Source organism: Pseudochaenichthys georgianus, chromosome 17, assembly GCF_902827115.2.
Source record: "Pseudochaenichthys georgianus chromosome 17, fPseGeo1.2, whole genome shotgun sequence".
Taxonomy (NCBI): Eukaryota; Metazoa; Chordata; class Actinopteri; order Perciformes; family Channichthyidae; genus Pseudochaenichthys; species Pseudochaenichthys georgianus.
The window spans coordinates 40,207,339-40,229,929 of record NC_047519.1 but is presented as its reverse complement, the minus strand read 5'-3'; the positions used below and the strand labels follow the sequence as shown (position 1 = coordinate 40,229,929).

At 41.7% G+C, this 22,591-nt stretch overlaps 1 protein-coding gene across 1 annotated transcript in view; it reads left to right on the top strand.

Annotated features, from left to right (window-relative positions):
- The first annotated feature begins 234 nt into the window (after positions 1–234).
- ncoa2 (nuclear receptor coactivator 2) overlaps positions 235–22,591 on the top strand; it is a 53,355-nt gene continuing 30,998 nt past the window's right edge. The window contains exons 1-3 of the mRNA XM_034104906.2: positions 235–511; positions 14,916–15,026; positions 16,391–16,563. Of these exons, the coding sequence (XP_033960797.1) occupies positions 14,935–15,026; positions 16,391–16,563 (265 nt within the window). The 5' untranslated portion in view covers positions 235–511; positions 14,916–14,934. The remainder of the gene's footprint in view (positions 512–14,915; positions 15,027–16,390; positions 16,564–22,591) is intronic.

Sequence of the window (22,591 nt, the reverse complement as noted above, 5' to 3'; positions counted from 1 at the left end):
AAACCATGTAAGGTGTATTTAATCAGATTTGAGTCCAAAACGACATGAAACGGTTGTGTCACAATGTGTAATGCGAGTCCAACATTTAAGAACAGCAGGTCATGTAAATCATTCAGTATCTGGAGGGAGGTTTTTTTTCTGCACATTGGCTAATAGGAGGGAGGAGTGTGTGTGTGTTGTGGGAGGGAGACAGGGGAGGAGTGTGTGTCCCCCTCACCCTGTGCATGGCAGGGGGAGGGGGAGAGAGTGTGAGAGAGAGAGGATTTGTGGCATGTACTTTGTCAGCTGTCATTAGGCGCAGATGACACACGAAGGTAATCTGGCAGAGAAAAAGAGAGGAAATACAAAACGAGTGTGTGATTGAGTGCCGTGTGTGTGTGCGTGTGTGTGTGTGAACGGCTGTGTTGATTGTGTGTGTGTGGTGTGAAAAACAGAGCGTCCGCCCGGCCGGCATGGGATGGATGGTCGGCCGGATCTGGACTGGTTATGGACTGGTTTAACCAAAGCAGAAGTAAGTGACTTGATTTTATTTTGAAAAACAGATTTAAAGGGCCGGTACTATAAAATAGAGCTTACTCCTGAAGGAAGTCTTTAACTGAGTGTGTAGTTGATTGTGTGTGCACCGTACTGTTTACTAACACAACTGAAATTAAGGAAACTTTAACTGTAAGAAAAAACATAAACTTTAAAAAATAGTGTTTTATCCCTTTTGTTAAAACCCCTGTAAGTCAATGTGGGAGTCATGTAAGGATCCTTGTGAGATAGTGGGCTGATGTTTTGTTTACTTCTAAAAAGACAACATGTTTTAGTATACATTGTTCAAATATGTTATGTTTATTTAATTTAAATCATTCAAATGGCATATTACAATACATATCTCAATATTTTGAACGACATCTTATTATTTGTATTATATTTTTTGACTTCTCGTTTAGTCCATACATGTTCAAATGTCAAACCCCCTCTTTTACATACGGTATACATAACGCAGGACAAATATAAAAGCCTTTCATTCTGTTAATTCGTTTCGCATTTTAACTCGGAATAACAAGTATTATATAATCATGTAACAATGTATTACCAGCACGAGTTGTGATGCTCACAGTATGCGAAACTCTCTTAGTCAGAGTTGGACTTTGAGCTGTCGTGTATTATTGTGGTTTTGACTCAGTGCCTGTGTGTCTGTGTGTGGGGTGTGTGTGTGTGTGTGTGTGTGTGTGTGTGTGTGTGTGTGTGTGTGGTGTGTGTGTGTGTGTGTGTGTGTGTGTGTGTGTGTGAGTGTGTGAGTATGTGTTGGGGAGGAGTCGTTATGAGTGACACACACACACACACACACACACACACACACACACACACACACACACACACACACACACACACACACACAGTGCACAGTCAGCAGGCCTGTTGCTGCTCTGTCACCTGAGGTTTAACAGCCAACTGTTTACTCAGTTCTCCGCGGTTCAATAACAACTGTTGTTCGCACTCATTCAGAAAGAAACGGCTTCACGTCGTGTGCAGCGAACAATTCAACGGAAAGCCAAAGTACACCGGCGATGTTTTCACAGCTTTTACAAAGTCAGAGTTTCACAATGATGATGTTAACACTTATAGATAAATACGAAGTAGGGGAAGTCTTTTATGGACACACTTAGCAAGACGTTTGTTCTGTGTTATTCACTGTTTGCCTACAAGAGTATTTACACAGGACACAAGAATGCATGTGTTTATCCAGCATCTCAAAGCATGACTTATAGCCCTCAGAGGCAACCACATTATGTGTCAGTATGCCTAACACAGACTCTATTTTGGAGCCATTTCTGTCTGAACACACTGATATAGGATCCTTCATGGACTCACTGCAGAAACAGGGCTTTTACGAAGTCTCTCAGCTGTGACTGTATGTTAATGTTCTCGCTGCAGATAAGTGGATCAGGGAGTTGAAGGTGGAGTTTGACCCGAGGCCAGTTAAACAATGTAACACTCAGCAGTATTCTTGCTTTCGTTTCTTGTTTTAAAAGCTACACTCATCATATCAGTTAATTGAACGCCCATTAGTTTCGTCACCCACGTCAGATACAAGATGTATTGGCATCTAACTTGTCAGTGTATTACAGGATATCGTCTATTAACACAAAGTAACTTTAATTTGTGGTATCGGTGTACAAAATGTGGCATAAAGTAGTAGAGAAATACCGAGATGTTCATGTTGGGCCTTAATACCACACATAACCGTTATCTATCTAAGTCAGGGGTGTCAAACTCAATTTCATCGCGGGCCACATCAGCATTATGGTTGCACTCAAAGGGCCAGTTGTAACTTTAAGACTATATAAAAATACATATATAAATATATCATATATATAAAATAATGTATATCATTGCCTCTGCATTGGATTATCATCGGATAGGGTAATAACTTCATAATTAACTACGTCTGAAAGCAGAAGTCTCTTCAGTGCGTATGTCCCAAAATGATTTAAAAAGAAAAGCCAAATTCTGGAGAAAAAAGAAATAGAAGTGACATTTTGAAATAAAAATCTAATTCTGAGAAAAAGGAATTCTATGAAAAAATGCATATTTTGAAGAAAAAAAGGCAAATTCGGAGAAAAAAAGTCATATTTGAGATGCATTGTGGGACATGTAGTTTAAGGGCAACGTGCTTCTGCAGCATGTAACCGTATAATAAACATATTATATTCTTTGCAAGTTTTTTTCTCAAAGTGTCGTAAGTAAACTGATTAGTTAGCGTACTGATACATCCCCATTGTAAAAAAAGGTCCAACACGTTTGTTTTAATCGTATTGTCCTTAAACTGAGAAGCTTGATATGAACCTTGAGGGTCGAGCACATAGTTTGAAATCGCTCCCATGAGTTGTGTCCCTAGTTGGCCGCTGTTGAATGTTGTAGCACATCACTTCAGCTGCTACACAGAGCATGATGAGATAGTGTCTCCGACTATAAACAAAGCCCCCCCCACTTTTCAAATTCTTTCTCGGGCTGTACGAGCTTAACTGTGACTGCCTGACTGCGGCACACAAGCATGTGGTTCAGTAGTTTCAGTTTTTATAAAATACAGTAGCTCTGTGTTGTTAAGTTCCTCGCACTGATGAACACAGTGATTTAAGTGTTTGTTTTACTGCTTGTTTGACTTATGTTCAGTGTGTATTTGCAACATAAACATATAGTGGGTGTGTGTGTCACAAAACAATACAACCTACCTTGTGTTATCTTAGTGTAACTTGGAGTTACAGTAACAATGAACAGCAGGCGAACTGTACTAACTTAATGAGTTAACTTACATTAGTCCCTGTTAGCTAGCTATGCTAACTTAACTGATGATTTAGCTTAGCATAGCCATTGTTAGCTAGCTAATGCTTTTAGTCAAGAAATGTTAACCTAAGTTTATAAGTGTGTGTGCTCATAACAATAACACTTATACAAACTTAATATTTTGATATAACTTTACAAATATTACAGGAGGTTACAGCAAACAACTCCTACTAACCGAATTAGTTGGCTTAAATATGCCCCTATTAGCTAGCTATGCTACTGTTGTTAGCAAAAACATGTTAACTTAAACTGAAGATTTAGCTTAGCATAGCCATTGTTAGCTAGCTAATGTTGTTATCCAAGACACGTTAACTTATGATTGAACGGTTACACAAAACATTTAACATTTCTTCTCTGGTTGTTGTGCTTATGTTAACATTAATTTACTAATGTCATTAGCATAGTCAGCTAACATTAGCAAACTCATAGGGTTAGCGTTAGTACAATTTATTTGCTGGTTAGTGTTATGTTACTTTGGTCGAGCCAAAGTGCTGTACATGCAAATGAGATGAGAATGCTGCGTGGGGTCTGGGTGCCGTGTTGCGGGATGTTTTTTGCGCGGCTCGCTGCTGGTGAGGAGGGGACCGTGTGAGCTCTATGAGCTCCACTAGCACCCGCAGACCCAAACGCGGCGCACCTACAGTGTCACGGCCCGTCCACACTACAGCTTCAAAAAAAGCTTGGAGCTGGGCGTGTCTGAAGCTCGACCAACAACCAATCACATGAATCTCCCGCCTCTGACACACAAGCAGCGGTTTGATTGGCTAGAGCTTGTACTGGCATATGATTCGATTGGCTGACGCTTCCACCGAAAGCTTCAGAAGCTTCAAAAGTTGAACATTGCTCAACTTTGGCAGCCTGACACGCCAGGAAAGCCCCGCTCTGCTTCCCACAATGCAGTTTGGCGAAAAGTGACGTCACCCCATTCAAAGTGAACGGGCAGACGCGTTGGAAACCGGTTTTGAAGCTGTCGAAGCTGTAGTGTGGACGGCCCGTAAGCGCGCCACAGTTCCGCCGCTGCGAGGCTCCACTGATTTTTATTTTAACACACGTGATAAAACACATGATTTTCCACGTTGGGTCCCGAGCCTGGAGCTCTGCTGCGGGACACTATTGAGTCCGACATGTGCTAATCAGTGTAGGAAAATTAGATTGGGTGTTTGTTTTTCACATGGAGAGTATCGAGGATGTGTTTTCTTTTCGTGTGTGTGTGTGTGTGTGTGTGTGTGTGTGTGTGTGTGTGTGTGTGTGTGTGTGTGTGTGTGTGTGTGTGTGTGTGTGTGTGTGTGTGTGTGTGTGTGTGTGTGTGTGTGTGTGTGTGTGTGTTGTGTGTGTGTGTGTGTGTGTGGTGTGTGTGTGTTGTGTGTGTGTGTGTGTGTGTGGTGTGTGTGTGTGTGTGTGTGTGTGTGTTGTGTGGTGTGTGTGTGTGTGTGTGTGTGTGTGTTGTGTGTGTGTGTGTGTGTGTGTGTGTGTGTGTGTGTGTGTGTGTTGTCCACTATTGAGTTAGCATCTGGGCAGGCATGTTCAATGTTATTGATTCCGGTCTATAATGGATCTGGCTGCCACATTACAGTCATGAAGCTGCACACAGAGCATCATGCAAACAAGCTTGTAAAGTTTACAATCTGTTTTGTCTTTTGTTCAAGCCACTAATCTTCGGTGCTGAAGTCATTCTGCTGGATAATGATTTTTGGGGATTTTCTCTTGATCCAGTTATTTTAAGTGGCGCCTTCTTGTTGTTCTGCAAGGTGATTATATACAGTACATGTTTTGGGTGATTTTAAACAAGAGTCGTCATCCAACACCATATGGATAATTTCCCCTGAATTAAATCATGAAAACATGTTTTTATTTTGCTGTAGCTTCAACTAATGCTAGCAATTTTGATAAAAGCATTTAGAAGTAGAGAAAACTAGACATTTTTGCAATTAAACAATCCTCATGTGACACTAAATCATTACCACTTTTCATTTTGCTGTTATTCAATTACCAATTGGTCTTTATTTGTTGAGGCGAGGACGGATGGGGGTTTGCTGGTTTGCCAATAAAGGCAATTGGTTTACAGTAAGTGGGTCAGATGTGTACAGCTTGCATTTTACGGCGACTCACTTCACAGCACACAGAAAGGCGTTTGCTTTCCATTCCAACACGCTGGTGTCAGGAGTCTCTGGAAGCTTTGACAGCAATTCAATTAAAAAAAAAAAAGACCCACAGGCTGCCAGGTGGCGAGAGAGACGGCACGGCTTTGTTGTCATGATGGCAGAATCTGGGGTTTTCGGCACAAATCGGCTGATCAAAACCCCCTGCTTCTGAACATTACAGTGGCATTAGAAGTGTCTCTCGAGAGTATAACTTCCAACTCATACCCCAAAGTATTAGGTATCCGGTTCTCTGTTGGGGTTTTAAACTTAAAGGGGACCTATCATGCAAAATGCGCTTTTTGATGCCTTTTATACATCAACATGTGTCCCCGGTGTGTCGGGGAACTCACGCAGCGTCAGAAAATAAACCCTCTCTTTTCCTCCGTACCCAAATCTCTAAAAACGGGCTACAACGGAGCTGATCCAGATTAGCGTTCCGATATGACGTAATATCTGAAATGTGGACCAATCAGAAACGTTGCTATCAGAAACAATGCCCGACTGTTTTGGACGTAATATGGTCGGTGTTTACATTAGCATCGCTAACACTCAGAGCTAACCTGTACTGGAGAGCATGTGTGTGAAGAAGCAGGAAGTAGAAAGGAACTCACCTTGTGGTCTAACCGGCAAGAGAGAAAGCCTTTGAGCTCCAGACTGTTTCAGATCCTTGATAATCCTTGATATGGCGTTTCATCACGGCAGCATTTAGTTTAGACGGTAGCTGCCGGGTCCCGCGTGAGCTCAGACCTTCCTTTTTTTTTTATGTATCAATTTTTGTTTTTGTAAAGCTTTATACCCCAAATCAGCACTTTTGAAACAGGAAGTGAAATAGAGGGATACGAGGCGTGGCTAGAATGGGTGATCTGTTTGGTTTTTTGAGCAAAACACTTCATAGACATGTTTTTTATATTTTTTTTATATATCTGAGACCTACGCTATTGCCTAAAAATAGCACGATAGGTGCCCTTTAAGTTGAGGGGATTTGAACGACATGTTATAAACAGATACAACTTCCACATATTGGAAATGTCTGGGATTTGGGAGTAACTGCCAAATCATTATTGTAAGCTACGTTGGATTTAGACTTGAACTTTGCACCATTTATTTTTGTATCTTAAGTTGAGGAGATTTTAAACACTTTAAACATCTTAAGAGTTTTTCGGGTTCCCAAAAAAGCAACATGCACCGTATTCCTTGAGTTGTACAACACACCAATACTAGATTTATTGACATGGGGTTTCGTTAGGGATGTTTTTTCGATGCTAGAAATGAATTGTCTGAGGTTTTGCGACTGAGCATGACGGTATAGGTCTGCCATTGACCTGGAAAGGGTTCAATTATACTGTGAAGAAGAGAAAATACTTGCATGTATTTTGCTCTAAACATCTCTTAAGCTTTTAAACGGGTTGTCGTGTAACCAAACTCCAAAAGAACACATGGGGATATAACATCAAAGCAATACATGTTAGCTTTAAAAGAAGTGAATAATGAAATGATGCTAACGAGTAAAGATGTTGCAGGATCCGAGTATTTTCTGCTTAGAGTGGACGTTTCCGGGTGTTGGATGTTGTAGTGATGACTGTAGGAGACATTACCAGGGAAATGATATGTTATCTCGTCTTTCGTGCCAATGAAACTCTATTTAAATGAAGGCAAGTAACCTGAACCTTACGTAGAGAGCCTCAGGGCGTCAAACATAGTCATATTTCCATATACTTGTTCCGTGACGGTACACTTTGTTAAAATACACTTTTAAAAGTTGTATTTACCTCAATGTAGAATAGATGTTTTTGTTTCTAGCGGTGCAACCAAGAGACACCAATGCCGGCTATAGATCAACAGATACTTGTTGTCCCTGGTAACCAGTGTTAAGCCACCCACCATAAATTCAGCGGCTCAGAGCAGCATCAGCGTGGCACCAAAACAGCAGAGATGTACATAAAGAGATTGGACATATTGATGTGAACACACACACACACACACACACACACACACACACACACACACACACACACACACCACACACACACACACACACACACACACACACACACACACACACACACACACACACACGATGCAAACCCCTCAGAGTGGGAGAAGCCAGGGGTCTTAATCCAGCTGCAGCAGGGTATTACATCTACTTTGTGTGGGTGTGTGAGATGGGAGGGTTTGCTGGCCTTGACAGAAGCTTGGATGCCAAAGGAAAAAGGGTCTTCATTTCTCGTACATTGCCTTGTTTTGTTTTTTATGCTGCTGCAACGCAAACATTTCCCAAATTGGGATCAATAAAGTACTTCTGATTGAGTCCTTACCTGCCTGCCTGCCTACCTGCCTGCCTACCTACCTACCTACCTACCTACCTACCTGCCTGCCTGCCTGCCTGCCTGCCTGCCTGCCTGCCTGCCTGCCTGCCTGCCTCTCTCTCTCTCTCTCTCTCTCTCTCTCTCTCTCTCTCTCTCTCTCTCTCTCTCTCTCTCTCTCTCTCTCTCTCTCTCTCTCTCTCTCTCTCTCACACACACACCCTGTCACTATAGTGGTTTTTCAGGAAGCCCCAAAACAAAGAGACAGAGGAGTGTTGGTTTCTATCTGAGTCTGTCCTCTCAATATCGATCCTGCTCTGTGTAATTCCTTAATGGCCGCTGCGACACTCCCTCCTCTCGGATCTAATTGTTTTCAAACGGCTTCTCTTGGCTCCTCTCGTTGCATTAAAGTGTGTGTGTGTGTGTGTGCGTGTGCGTGTGCGTGTGTGTGTGTGTGCGTGTCCACCGTCTTTAACATTTCTAGTATCAATATCTGTGAACCTTATTTGATTCTGTGGCATCATGATTTGAAAAATATGTTGGATCGATATTTCAATATTGGTCGTTTGCTCCAGAAACAAATTCCTTGTTGGCAATAAACTGGATTCTGATCAGATCTTTTTGTTATTCTAATTCTCGTTATTGTTATATTAGGATCTGCAGGTCTTTGTGGCTTAAAATACTTCTTTCAAAGTGGTATTTTAACACATAATTAGCCTTGAACAAATATTGTGTTTTATCTAATTTTGCCGCACTATTGTTTAAAGATCCCATGTCATGCTTTTCCGGTTATCACCCGTCCCCTTGTTGCTATGGAGGTTCTGCATGTGAACGGTCTGCAGTCACAGACCCTCAAAGTGCACCCTGTAGCGAGTAGAGCTCTAACACAGAGAAGACCTGTCTGCTGCCCCAGAACGCCTCGTTGGACATTTCTCTTTCTCTATTGTTTGCTTCCTGGTCACTTTGACGGCCCCACACACACACACACACTCACTCACTCACTCACTCACTCACTCACTCACTCACTCACTCACTCACTCACTCACTCACTCAGCAGCGAGCCGCGCAACGTCCCGCCAACACGGCACCCAGACCCCACGCAGCATTCTCATCTGTTTGTCCTTACTGGTGTCATTTCCTGGTTGCTAACAAACGCCATGGCAACACATAAACACTGATGTTCCGCTGTACGGCCCGTCCACACAGCGGCGTGCGTTGACGCTTCACCATTCACTTTAATGGGGTGACGTCACCTTTCGCCGAACTGCATTGTGGGAAGCGACGTGGAGCGTTGCTGGCGTGGCTCGCTGCAAAAGTTGAGCAAAGTTCAACTTTTGACGCCTCGGCAGAAGCAATCGAATCATATGCCAGTACAAGCTCTAGCCAATCAAACCGCTGCTTGTGAGTCAGGGGCGGGAGATTCATGTGATTGGTTGTTGGTCGAGTTTCAGACACGCCCGCCGGCAAGCTTCAACGCACGCCGCTGTGAGGACGGGCCGTTAGGGTGGACCAATCAGAGCACAGTGGGCTCACAGGGGGGGGGGGGGAAGGGGCTCCAACAAGCCGTGTAGAGAAACCAATGTGAGTTTGGAACATTAAACAATGTGAATCTATTCTAGACCTCAACGATGGAACTATGATCAGTAGAAACGGCCGTGACCTGGGACCTTTCAGATCTGCACAGTATTTATCTTGCTTGCTTACTAAATACAGAGTCATTGATCGTGCAGCCCGAAGGCGTGTTGCACGGTGACTTTGTTTTCTCCATCAGATGGAAACACAAACAGCAGCATCTGATTACATCTCTACGATGACGATGCAGTCCAACCGACATGTTGGATGTTTGTTTAGTTGGTAAATCACATGCCCGTAGACTTTCCGTGTATACACATAAGGCAACGGGATGTAAAGTATCGCATTGATCCAAATGACGTTAATGCTTGTGTATCTGTTCGTCTGGAATAAAGCCTCTTGTCAACATGTCAACAGACGTGTGTCTGAAACACTATCTTTACATTTCTCTTACAGTACAGTAGGCAAAAAACACATTTTCAATACTTTAATAGTCCACAATTCAAAGACTTGAAGGCGGCACGTTAACACAATATACCTTTTAATGTCTTTCACATATTATTAAAATATGAAAAATACTAATTCAAGTTACTCGACGAAGACAAACGAGCACAGCTCTTTCGAATCACTCTGAAGATCTTTTGATTTTTACTGACTGGCTCCAAAGAATAACACTCGAGCACTTCGGCCCAATCCCAAACCGCCCCCTACACCCTACCCCTCCGGAGGGTCCGCCACATTAAGTGCTGTTCCAAACCAGCGAGTGTGGAGCGGTGTGGAGGGGAGTGCGCTATCGAGCCCTCAAACAGCGAGTCTGCAGCGGTGCTGACTGGGCTGCACGAATTTGGGAAAACATTTAATTGCGATTTTCCGGACAAATATTGCGATTCGATTCGATTTGCGATATTTGTTTTAAGTGACCCAACGGAAGTTTATTGTAAAATGCGGCCATAACTCCGGCTAGGAAGGTCGCATCAACGTACTCCCGTCTCTAGCACCCCGCAGCCCGAGCTACGAGTGAAAGAACTAAACTTACATGAAACTTCCGTTGGGTTGCTTTAAAGTCGAGCTTCAGTAGAGATTCACCCTGTAGTAGAAACACGTGATGGAGCATCACTAACCTGACTCAGACGGGTCACCAAACCATCTAAAGCTCCACTGGAAGCCATTTGGAAAGGGCCGGCACTTTCAGAAGCACTTGGCAGGTGATTGGATCAATCTGTCTATCACCTTCTATCATGGGCCGCTTCTGATTGATTAACAATGGCTGGTGCATGTGGAGCCCAGCACTTCTGATTGGTGTGGATGACTGACACACAAGAAGAACAAAAAGGAAATCGCAGGCTTTGCGATTTGGATTTAAAATGTATTCATCGTTCAGCCCAAGTTCTGACTTGAGACCGGTCTCTACCTGACCGGAGTCACGCTGTGTGTGTCCGTCAGGAAACAAGATGTTAACAAGTAGTTCCAGCAAACATCCACTGATAAGCTGCGATGTTAACGACCTCATGACGACCTCATATGTTTTTAACTGAGGATCAAACCTGTGTTTAGTCATACCTATGCATTTTATTAAAAAGTTGTGAATATTTACAGACTGTTGCAAAAACGAAGAAGCTTATAAACATCAGGTTTAAAACTAAAAGAGCTTTACAAAAAAGTAACGTTTTATTTGAGTTATTCATTTAAACTTTTTGTCTAAGAGATGCGGATTTGAAACCGTTGTTACAAACAGATACTTCCTGTTTCTGCCGGAGAGAGGGGAGGCCGTCCCAACGCTTGCTCCCTCCATCTGACCGGAGGGAGCCTCGTTGAGCTGCCCTAGTGTGTAGGGCGTGGTTTGGAATTGGGCCTTCCTCAGTAACCAACACAACGAGCACTTTAACAAAGACCGATTCTCCAGCGGCAGAGCTCCGTGGTCCTCTCTGGTCTCTGCCTGAAGCTCTGCAGGAGGGACTGTGGAGCAAAGTCAATGTCAACCTTATCAATCTTTCAGTGTGTGTGTACAGACGGAGAGATCAAAGTACCGTGTCCTACAATCCCGAATACAACAATACACATGTATATACAAATATGTATATCCTATATATACACAATCAACAGACACATACTGAACATATATCCTTTTTTTACTTTATATTTGCCCCTTTTGTTTGTTTGTTTGTTTGTTTGTTCACCATGTAAAGCGGCCTTGGGTCCTTTAAAGGAGCTAATGTCATCTATTATTATTATTATATGCACACATTAAGACAAAGATAAATAAAAGCACAACAATCAATATTTGCAAAATAACTTAAAAACCTAGATAGAAAACTATTTGAAGAAACTATAACAACATGTAAGTATATAGGGTCTACATCGAATATGATGGAAATCGTAGAACTGGAATAAAATATGTGTAGAATTGAAAAACGAAATAATTGTGTGCATGAATGTAAGGCACAGGGTCCTTGGCGGTGTGTGGTCATGAAGAAGGGATGGACTGTTTTTAATATCTGCATAGAAGACTTTGTGTGTGCATTATCCCTCCATGACGGTCGCTTACTGACACAAATATGAATATGATGCTCAATCAGACAGACGTGCACTTGTTGCTGTTGCACGTCATGCCAGCACTAGTGGTGCATGTGAAGTCATGGCTATCATGTTGTGCAAGTTTCTCTCTGCACAAAGGGTTTGAAAGATACTGTAAGTCAGGGGTGATGATGCGTGTCACTTTACAAAACACACATCACATCCACGCCGTCTGAACACACACGTATCTGATGTTATTGCAACCAGGCAGACGTGTGCTTGTTGCTGCTGCACGTCATGGCAGCACTAGTGGTTGATACGCTTGATAGTTATCAATCGTGTCCCTTCTGCACAGCGGGTTTTAGAGATACGACAGACATTGCTATCACAGCTACACGGTGTCATGATGTAGCCGTGAGTCACTGGTGAAGATGCATGTTCATAGAGAGGTTTGCAAAGACCCTCCTTTTCGATCCTTTATGACCCAAGTGTCCATTTTGTTCTTCTTATCTTGCCTCCATCTCTCCTCTCCTCGTGTAATTAGGCCAGATCCTCCTCCTCCTCCTCCAGGCATTATTATTCAGAGCAACAGATGCCTCTCATCCCACTTTCTCCCGTCCCCCCCATCCACACCCTTATCGCTTCTCGACTGTACCTTTCACCACTTCACCCATTGTTTTCCTATCCTCTGTTCCGCTTTGTGTTCTCCTTTCCCTCTCCATTATTCTCCTTTTCCTCCCCTCTCTTTCATGTCCTTTCTCTCCTCTCTCCCTCCCTGTTGTTTCCCCTCTCCATTATCCCTCCTTCCTGCCTTCCCCTGCTCGGTGTCAGCTGTTATGTAACGGTCAGGTGACGTGTTGGCCGGTGAAAGCTTTAAAGGCCTGGCGCCCTGCTAGCACTGAGCTTCATTAGTGTGTGATTGTGTGAGAATATAATGTACCGTCAAAACCTCTATTCAATAACAAGTTCAGTTTCTCATATCAAAGATAAGATTAGTGTGTGTTTGTCTACAAAAGTGAAGATTTGTCGCTTTTTTTTGCTTAAATGTGTAATTTTTTAAGTGATAAGAAAGTCTTGTTGCTCTTTTTCTTTCCTCAACCTTTATTTGAAAGTCAAAGTCAGCTTTATAGTCAAGAATTCTACATGTTGTACATCCAGACATCTCGAAATATCGTTTCTCGAGGTCCTACAGTGTGACATATATACACATCAAACAACAACAAAACAAAAAGGGCCTAGATAACCGGGGTATACAATTTAAAAAAAAAAAAAAAAAAAAAAAAAAAAAAAAAAAAAATATTAATAATATGTTAAAGTGTTCAGCGGAGGTGTGTGTGTGTGTGTGTGTGTGTGTGTGTGTGTGTGTGTGTGTGTGTGTGTGTGTGTGTGTGTGTGTGTGTGTGCTTCCTCTAAAGAGTATACGAGAATAGTATTGAGAGGGCAACTATCTGCTTGTGTTGATTTCAGTCTAGTTTGAATACTTAACATCATTGAATTTACATTTAGTTTTTACTTTTGTATCCAAGAAGATAAAGGAAGTGGATCAGTCAGTGCAACGCCATCAAACACAAATGGCATACAAGTCATCTTAAAGAGTTCAAAACAATGCATTTAATTCTCAATCCAACATCGATTGGGAACAACGCCACAATAGAGGGAAGTCACGCTTTAAAGTTCACCAGATGATATCAACAAACGATGGCTAACATGGTTTCTTGTTGTCGTAAAAGCTAAGCATGAGACCTGTAGACACGCTGAAAGTGGTCAAACTACAGGGCTGATTGTTGCCGGGCCAACAGACGAGTTGAAGGTCTGACAGCATGACCATATGGTGTCCCAATGTTCCTCTTTCATTCCTAAATAACCCTTTTAGAATAACACAATACACTTTATTCCTTAATTGGTACGAATGTTCATGCTTTCATGAATTAGCCTTTTAGTGCAGTCATTATTGACACCTCCTGTATTCCCACTGGTCCTCCCACGCGGCACCACAATGCTGCTCTGTTGCCATGAGTCATGGTTGTGATGATGCCTCTTCACTCACGGTGTGTACGTTTGCAGCACGTTAGTTATAGTCTGTTAATAAAGCGGAGAGAAGGGTTTCGGGGGTGAGCTTTTACATTTCCAAAATGCTCAGATGCACTCGTTCTGCGTGGAGTTAATGCGTCCCATAATGGCGTAGGCTTCACTGTTTTGCACATCAAAGAAGAGGCCGACGCAGACGCTTTGTGTGTTCAACAAAAGACACTTTGTGTATCTCTGACATCGTGGAAATTAAGAGAAAATTAGCATATAAATAACCACGTATTGTGGAAGTAATTCTGCCTTTATATAACTAGTTTAAATGTCTAAAAAGCCTATTTTTTAAATAACTTTACAGGTTGTTTCAACCTTAATTATTAATTTCATTACTTACAGCATTAGTAATTTAAATGATGAATTCCTTACACTTCTTTATCATTCTAAATAAATATGGTTTAGTATAGATACGTTTTGGCTAGACCTGTCATTATAGCACGTTTTGTAGGACCTTATATTTGTCCCTGAAATAATATAATTGTCATTTTAAGACCATAATGTATCACTGATATAATGATCAGGTCAAATGTATATGTTTTATCGTACAAGTTTTAAAAGAGCAATAAACTACAAATACTTAAGAATAACTTAATTTTATTGATGAGTGTTTTGTCTTTTTGTGATATGGACCTTGAGTCTGAAATAAAGATTGGAAATATTCAGACATCAGAACAGAAATGTAAAATAATTATTGTAAACAAAATGAAACCACGCAACCAAGACAATAAATACAATTGTCTCAGTTAACAACATTGCCGGTCCCCGAGTCTGATCATGGCAGGGAAATAATTCTGTAAACACACACACATGTAAACAACACACATGTAAACAACACACATGTAAACACAATGGGTGATTGTGGATGTCTGCAAGGAGGCTGGAGGCCCTGTCCACATGTACAGAAAGTAAATAGCGTTATTATTGTATCAGGTGTTGTTCTGACGGTCCTTCTCTCCTCTTGTGTCTCCAGGTGCTGATATTGTCTGAAGATGAGTAGTGGGGGGGGAAACACCCCCGAGCCCTCCTCGGGGGGCGAGACTCTGAAGAGGAAGGACTGTCCGTCAGACCTGGTGGGGCCCAGGTGAGAAACTAAAACACCACCCAAACATCCACACATGGCTTATTGCAATTCAATCAGGAGAGACAGTTTTGATGCAACGATATATATTTCGTCTAGACACTGGTGGTGGAGGCAAGAAGGGATTGATAGAGGTCGGTCTGAAGAGTAGTGGTTTAAGCTTCACCCTGGGTTTGGAAGAAAGGAAGGTGGAAGGGGTGAGCTTCATTGGAACGACTCCTAAACCAGGAAATGAGTCAGCATTTTACACCTTTTGGGCATCCTTGTATCGAAGTCAACAGCTTTTTTACACGTATTTTTGGTTAAATGTCGGAAATAAGGTCTGTGGTTGAGTTGTACCAAATAAAATACATTAGCAAATACTCCATTGGTGAATACAGACGTTTTTACTCCTCTTAAAAAAAACGGTGGTTGCTACCGAGTGTCTACATGAGACGACTAAACGTCATAACGCTGAATATTAGCCGCCTTTAGCTTAGCGGTGGTGACGTGAAGTCATGTGACCAGGACGATACAATATGACATAAGCTTTATCTAGCATGTATGCCACTTGTTCAGAAAAGTTAAATAAATAAGAAGATGTAATGGGAAGTAGAAAGAGGCCGAGAGAGAAAGGTTGGGTGAAATTATTCTATGCCCTCGCAGCTCGGTGGAGAAAAATGCAGCGGCAGCATTTTTTAGGACGAGACTTAAACAAATACAATCAGAAGTCGGTGAATGAGGATGTATGAAGGTTGTAGAGACGATGGACCGAGGCTTTAATGAGGACATGGGGAGGTTGTAGCTCAGGTTTTTTGAGGACGTTGACTTTAGGAAGTTAGAGTCAGGACGAAATAAACACTGGACAAAATTGAAGTGAAGTGGGAAGTTCAGAAAATATAAAAAAGCTTTTTGGGATGGAACATCAGGAAAACGTAATTTGTGTCACAACGAGGAAGACATCAATGGCAAAAAATATATGATATCAACAAAAACGAATCATATACAAGTGATATCATACATACAAATATTCTACTTTAACTTATTTCATTATAGTTTTAACTCCCTGTTGACATGCTGTTGGGACAAAACGGTCTCCTAATTCGGGATGAATAAAGTATATTTGATCTAATCTAAAATATGTGTCTAATAAACATAGCAATGTTAGGGCCAAATAATATCATACATTTAGCTAATGCTGGCAAATCCAATTCAATAAAAAAAAGGTTGGAAGACGGGAATTTCGAGCTTGTGCATGACAAAAAAGAAGCTGGAGGTTTTTCATTTAACGACAGTGATCTACTGAGATAATCATCCTCCTCCTTTTCTTCCTGTGTACTGTGTTAATTGTTGGTGTTAATGTTGGCGATGTCTTTGTGTCCCTGCAGCCCTAAGAGGAGCACAGAGAAGAGGAACCGGGAGCAGGAGAACAAGTACATCGAGGAGCTGGCCGAGCTGATCTTCGCCAACATCAACGACATGGACGACTTCAACGTGAAGCCGGACAAATGTGCCATCCTCAAAGAGACGGTGAAGCAGATCCGGCAGATCAAGGAGCAAGGTGAGGAAGAACACTCCTTCACACTCCACACTGTGTCCTCCTGATAATGCTAGACAGACCTTTTAGAGTCCTTTGCGCGACTAAACTGAGAGAACATATAGAGAATGAGAACTGCTTATCGTTCTGGGACAGTGTAGCCATATTTGGAGGAAAGCATCTATAGAGTGATGAGGTCTTGCATTGCACCCTCGACTAAAAGCAATGGGATTTTTCCATAGGATTTTTGAAATATTGCAAAATATTAACTCTGTGGCAAACACACATTTATGATACTTGCACATATTGTTCAGCAGGATAAAAGCAACTGCCAGAAGTAAAAAAGCTAATGTTGGGCTATAAAGGAACTACAGCTCGGTCACATGACTTCACGTCACCACCGCTAAGCTAATGGCGGCTAATGTTGGGCTATAAAGAAACTACAGCACGGTCACATGACTTCACGACACCACCGCTAAGGTAAAGGCGGCTAATGTTGGGCTATAAAGGAACTACAGCACGGTCACATGACTTCACGACACCACCGCTAAGGTAAAGGCGGCTAATGTTGGGCTATAAAGGAACTACAGCACGGTCACATGACTTCACGACACCACCGCTAAGCTAAAGGCGGCTAATGTCGGGATAGAAAAGAACTACAGCACGGTCACATGACTTCACAACACCACCGCTAAGCTAAAGGCGGCTAATGTTGGGCTATAAAGGAACTACAGCACGGTCACATGACTTCACGACACCACCGCTAAGCTAAAGGCGGCTAATGTCGGGATAGAAAAGAACTACAGCACGGTCACATGACTTCACGTCACCACCGCTAAGCTAAAGGTGGCTAATGTTGGGCGTGATGACGTTTAGTCGTCTCATTTAGTTGTAAAGAAACACTGTTATTATGACACATCACCGTAGTGGTATATTGTCAAAGATGGCCGACTCAATGTGGATGTCGTCACTTTCCCATTTGCTATATGGCTGTTTTTCAAGAAGCAGTCTACTCGTCACTTCACCACCGCTAAGCTAATGGCGGCTAATGTTGGGCTATAAAGGAACTACAGCACGGTCACATGACTTCACGTCACCACCGCTAAGCTAAAGGCGGCTAATGTTGGGCTATAAAGGAACTACAGCACGGTCACATGACTTCACGTCACCACCGCTAAGCTAAAGGCGGCTAATGTTGGGCTTTAAAGGAACTACAGCACGGTCACATGACTTCACGTCACCACCGCTAAGCTAAAGGCGGCTAATGTTGGGCTATAAAGGAACTACAGCACGGTCACATGACTTCACGTCACCACCGCTAAGCTAAAGGCGGCTAATGTTGGCCGTGATGATGTTTACTCGTCTCATTTTTTGTAAAGAAACGTTGATATTTTGACACATCGCTGTAATGATTAGTCAACAGGTTGTATTTGTTAGTATATTTTCAAAGATGGCCGACTTGATGTGGATGTCGTCACGTTCCCATTTGCTACTCTACTTTTACAGAGCGGGTAAAAGTTCAACATTTCAACTTCTAAGGAAAGTAACATCTAACATGTTTTTTTTCTCCATTCTCACACTATTTCATGATGGAAGAAAGTCCATATTCATGTTCTCACAATCACAAACATGGAATTATCTGAGGAGAGAGTGTGGTTTCTATAATGTATTTATGAAGCTAAATGCTGCAATCCCATCAACTGAGATGATTATATGATATGGGGATAACTTTTCTGGGCTGTTCACACGTTATTTTTGAGAATGCGTGTGAACACAGCCTGATTTTACAGTGTGAAACAAATCAAAAAATGCAAATGTGATGTCAGTCTCTCCCTGTCCTTCACTTTTCTTATCCTTTCTTTTACTCCCACAAACTTTGTCCATTGCTTTCATTTTCTACACTTTCCTGCTGTTTTCCTTTCCTCACCTCTCCTCCATTTATGTCCCTTTTCCTCCTTCTCTTATCTCCTTTGTCCTTCCTCAAACAAATCCTTGACTTTCCTGCCCACTCCTTTCCTTTCCTCCTTCTCCCCTTGACTCCTTTTACCCTCTTACCTTTTTCCTATCCATCTAGATCCTTCCTTACACACACTAGTCCTTTCCTTTCAGTCTTTTTCTTTCTTCATATCAACATCCATCCTTTTCTCTAGTTTCCTTCAACATCCTTTGTCTTTCACATTCTCCTACTCCTACTTGTATCATCCCACTTTCACCCTACAATCCATCACATTCTCTTCTGTCTCTTTCTTCTTCTCTCTTCATCCTTTCCTTTCCTCTCTTCCTTGTCTTATTACCCTTTTCTTATCCATCTTAAATCCTTCCTTGACCACTTACTTATTTCCTCTCCTTTTAACTAACTTGTTCAATTCTCTTCTCCCCTCTTCCTCCTTCCTTAGTCTTCAACAACATCACTCATTAACTTTCCTTCCTTTCCCTCACTTCTTTCTCCTTCTTCTCTCCTTCCTCTCCTTCCTCTCCTCTTTTTGTTCCTGTGGTCAGCCGGTCGGTGTCCATGTGTTTGTGCCTGAAAACAACAGCTGAATAAGCACACACACACACACACACACACACACACACACACACACACACACACACACACACACACACACACACACACACACACACACACACACTCATAGAGAATACACAAGTCACAGCTGTCCACTCGACTTCAGAAAGACGATAATTGCCTAGCAGCCTTAGTGTTTAACAGATGAAGTTCTGTATTGTCGAACAAATGTCATACAAAGGGAAATCAACATGTTCAGTACATACAACATACAGAGAAATATATAAATGGTCAAATCTAGGGTCATATTTCCGATGTTGAGTTTTTGCCTCCATTTCTGCCAACTCAACGGCTGTTCCCATGCTTACAAACTTGACTGTTCTTCTTTCAACCCAACTTGTTGCAGCTGTGAACATATTGTACAGCGGCCTTATTGTGAGGCCAAAAGAGGGTCAACAAGGGGTGGAAGAAGTACTCATGTCTTTAAATTAATTAAAAGTATTAGTGTAGAAATACTCAGTTACAAGTAAAAGTCCTGCCTTGTTTCAGTAACGGCACAAACATACTACTTTATATACTTGTCATTTGGATTAATATATGTATTGTATTTTGTATAATTAGTAATGCACTGATGTGAACGTCCTCGCATTAAAGGGGACCTATCATGCAAAATGCACTTTTGATGTCTTGATGAATATGTGTCCCCGGTGCGTCGGGGAACTCACGCAGCGTCAGAAAATAAAACCCTCTCTCTTTTCCGCCGTACCCAAATCTTTTAAAAACGGGGGTTCAACGAGCAGATACAGATTTGCTGCCGATATGACGTAATTTTGGATGGTGGACCCACAGAAAGTTGCTATCAGAAACAATGCCTGACGTGTTTTGGACGTCTTTGTTTACATTAGCCTCGCTAGCACTCAGAGCTAACCTGTACTGGAGAGCATGTGTGTGAAGAAGCAGGAAATAACAAAAGGAACTCACCTTGTGATAAACCTGCAAGAGAAAAAGCATTTGAGCGCCATACTGTTTCAGAAAGAATCCTTGATGTGGTTTAGAACAGGTTGGCAGACATAGAATTGCTGATCCGCATTTTTTGTTTGCTAAGAACCCAGAATCAGCACTTTAGTAACAGGGCTGGAACAGAGGGATATGATGGATGTCTAAAATGCATGATCTGTTTGTATTTTGAGCAAAACACATCATAGACTTGATTTCATATATTTTTATATATCTGAGACCCATAATATATGCCTAAAAATAGCATGATAGATGCACTTTAAGTTAAAGTACTTCCAAATTGTACTTAAGTAAAACGTTCTTCAAACACTGGTAAAAGATTTGTTTTAGATTTGTTGTTTCAATGGGCTCGAAACAGTGTCATATGTATTGATTAATAAAGAAATAGCTTGTCTCCTCTCGATAATACACGAGCTAAATATGAATATAATTGTAATTGTTGATTATATTTTCTCTTCCCTAAGTAAAGTAATGAGTAACACAATGTATCAAATGCATTGGGTGACATAAGTAATAATACATTTTATTTATGAAGGCGCCTTTCGAGCCTCTCGTACAAGGTAAACAAAACAGCACAACAACAAGACAATATAATCAATAAACAGGACGTGTCATGTGATCAGGGTGGATATGCCCGTGTGAAGAAGTGTGTTTTCAGGAGCATTGTACTTCCCTCTAAGTATAAAGTATTGGAAAATAAAACTACTTAAGTTAAAGTACCTCAAAATTGTACTTAAGTAAAACGTTCTTCCAACACTGGTGTAGAATATGACGTGTGACCTTTTACCTCCTTCGTTTCAATGGGCTGGACACAGTGTGATATTTATTGATTTAAAGAAATAAAAGCGCACTGTGCCTTTAACGGCTGCAGTGACTCTGCACAGCTCGGTCCTGCAGGAATGTGAGCTATGTGTCCTAATGGGGCCATGGGAGGCTTATGGAGGAGAGGGGGGTCTCTAATGTGGACATACAGCTCATATACTGGAGCATACATTTGTATTTCAACTTGTATATTTTCTACTTTCTTAAAGGTCTCCTATTATGCTATTTTTAGGCATACATTATGGGTCTTAGATATATAAAAATATATTAAAAAAACATGTCTATGATGCTACGAATACCAAACAGATAATAGAGTTTAGACATCCCTCATATCCCTCTGTTTCAGCCCTGTTAGAAAAATGCAAATGTGGGGTCCTTAGCGGAAAAAAAAAAAAGAGGAGGCGGAGCTAATGCCTGCACAGAATTCTACAAGATACAAGTTTTGTTCTCTGACACTTTGTGAGTTCCCTGACACACCGGGGACACATATCTATGTATAAAAGACATCACAAAGTGCATTTTGCATGATAGGTCCCCTTTATAAAAGAAAGGCACGTATTTATACAGATTTATAGATTTTTTTAATCTTCACGGTCTACTGCATATGTTCTACTTTGTATTGCTGTTTTAATTCTATTTCTACCTACCTACCTACCTACCTACCTACCTACCTACCTACCTACCTACCTACCTACCTACCTACCTACCTATGTTATTTGTAATTTACTATAGTTACTTTTTCATTGTGTCCTGATTACTTCGTCTGTACTCTGTTCACACTGCATCACATTCCAGGTGCTCAACCCTCCACACAATGATGGAGGAGGTGAAGTTATAGGAGTGTGTGAGAGAAGGTGTGTGTTTGCCTGAGGGCGGCATTGTGACAAAAACATCACTGTTGGTGGTTTCTGGGAAGGGAAAATGCCCGTGAGGAGAGTTCTCAGAGTGAGTCTATCTGACTGAATGCGTTTCCAAGAAAATAATCACACTGTGTGGAAAACATACTGTCAGTCTCTCTGTGAGATACCAGTCCTTCAGATAGTGAAGTGCAACAATCAGTGTTCCTGTGATTTGACACACCTACACTTTCAAAGTGCCAAACACTTATACACTGCTGGCTTAAATATGCACAGTTTCATTTGTTATGATTGCATCAAATTGACAACTCAATAGTTCAAAAAGTATATTTTTCTCCATAAAAGCTGCAGAAAGTCCTGAAACCTGGAAATGAGTCAGCATTTCAGCACTTCCTGTTCCCTCGTCTCAAAGTCAACGTTATTTAAATGTCTTTTCGGTTGTTAGCCTGAAATAAGGTCTGTGGTTAACACAAGCTGAAGAGATTTTTACATTTAGATATACAACATAAAATACGTCAGTAAATACCCCACTGGTGGATTTAAAAATGGTGTCTAACAAGTGCCTAAATGAGACGACTAAGCGTCATCACGCCCAACATTAGCCGCCTTTAGCTTAGCGGTGGAGACGTGAAGTCATGTGACCGTGCTGTAGTTCCTTTATAGCCCAACATTAGCCGCCTTTAGCTTAGCGGTGGGGACGTGAAGTCATGTGACCGTGCTGTAGTTCCTTTATAGCCCAACATTAGCCGCCTTTAGCTTAGCGGTGGAGACGTGAAGTCATGTGACCGTGCTGTAGTTCCTTTATAGCCCAACATTAGCCGCCTTTAGCTTAGCGGTGGGGACGTGA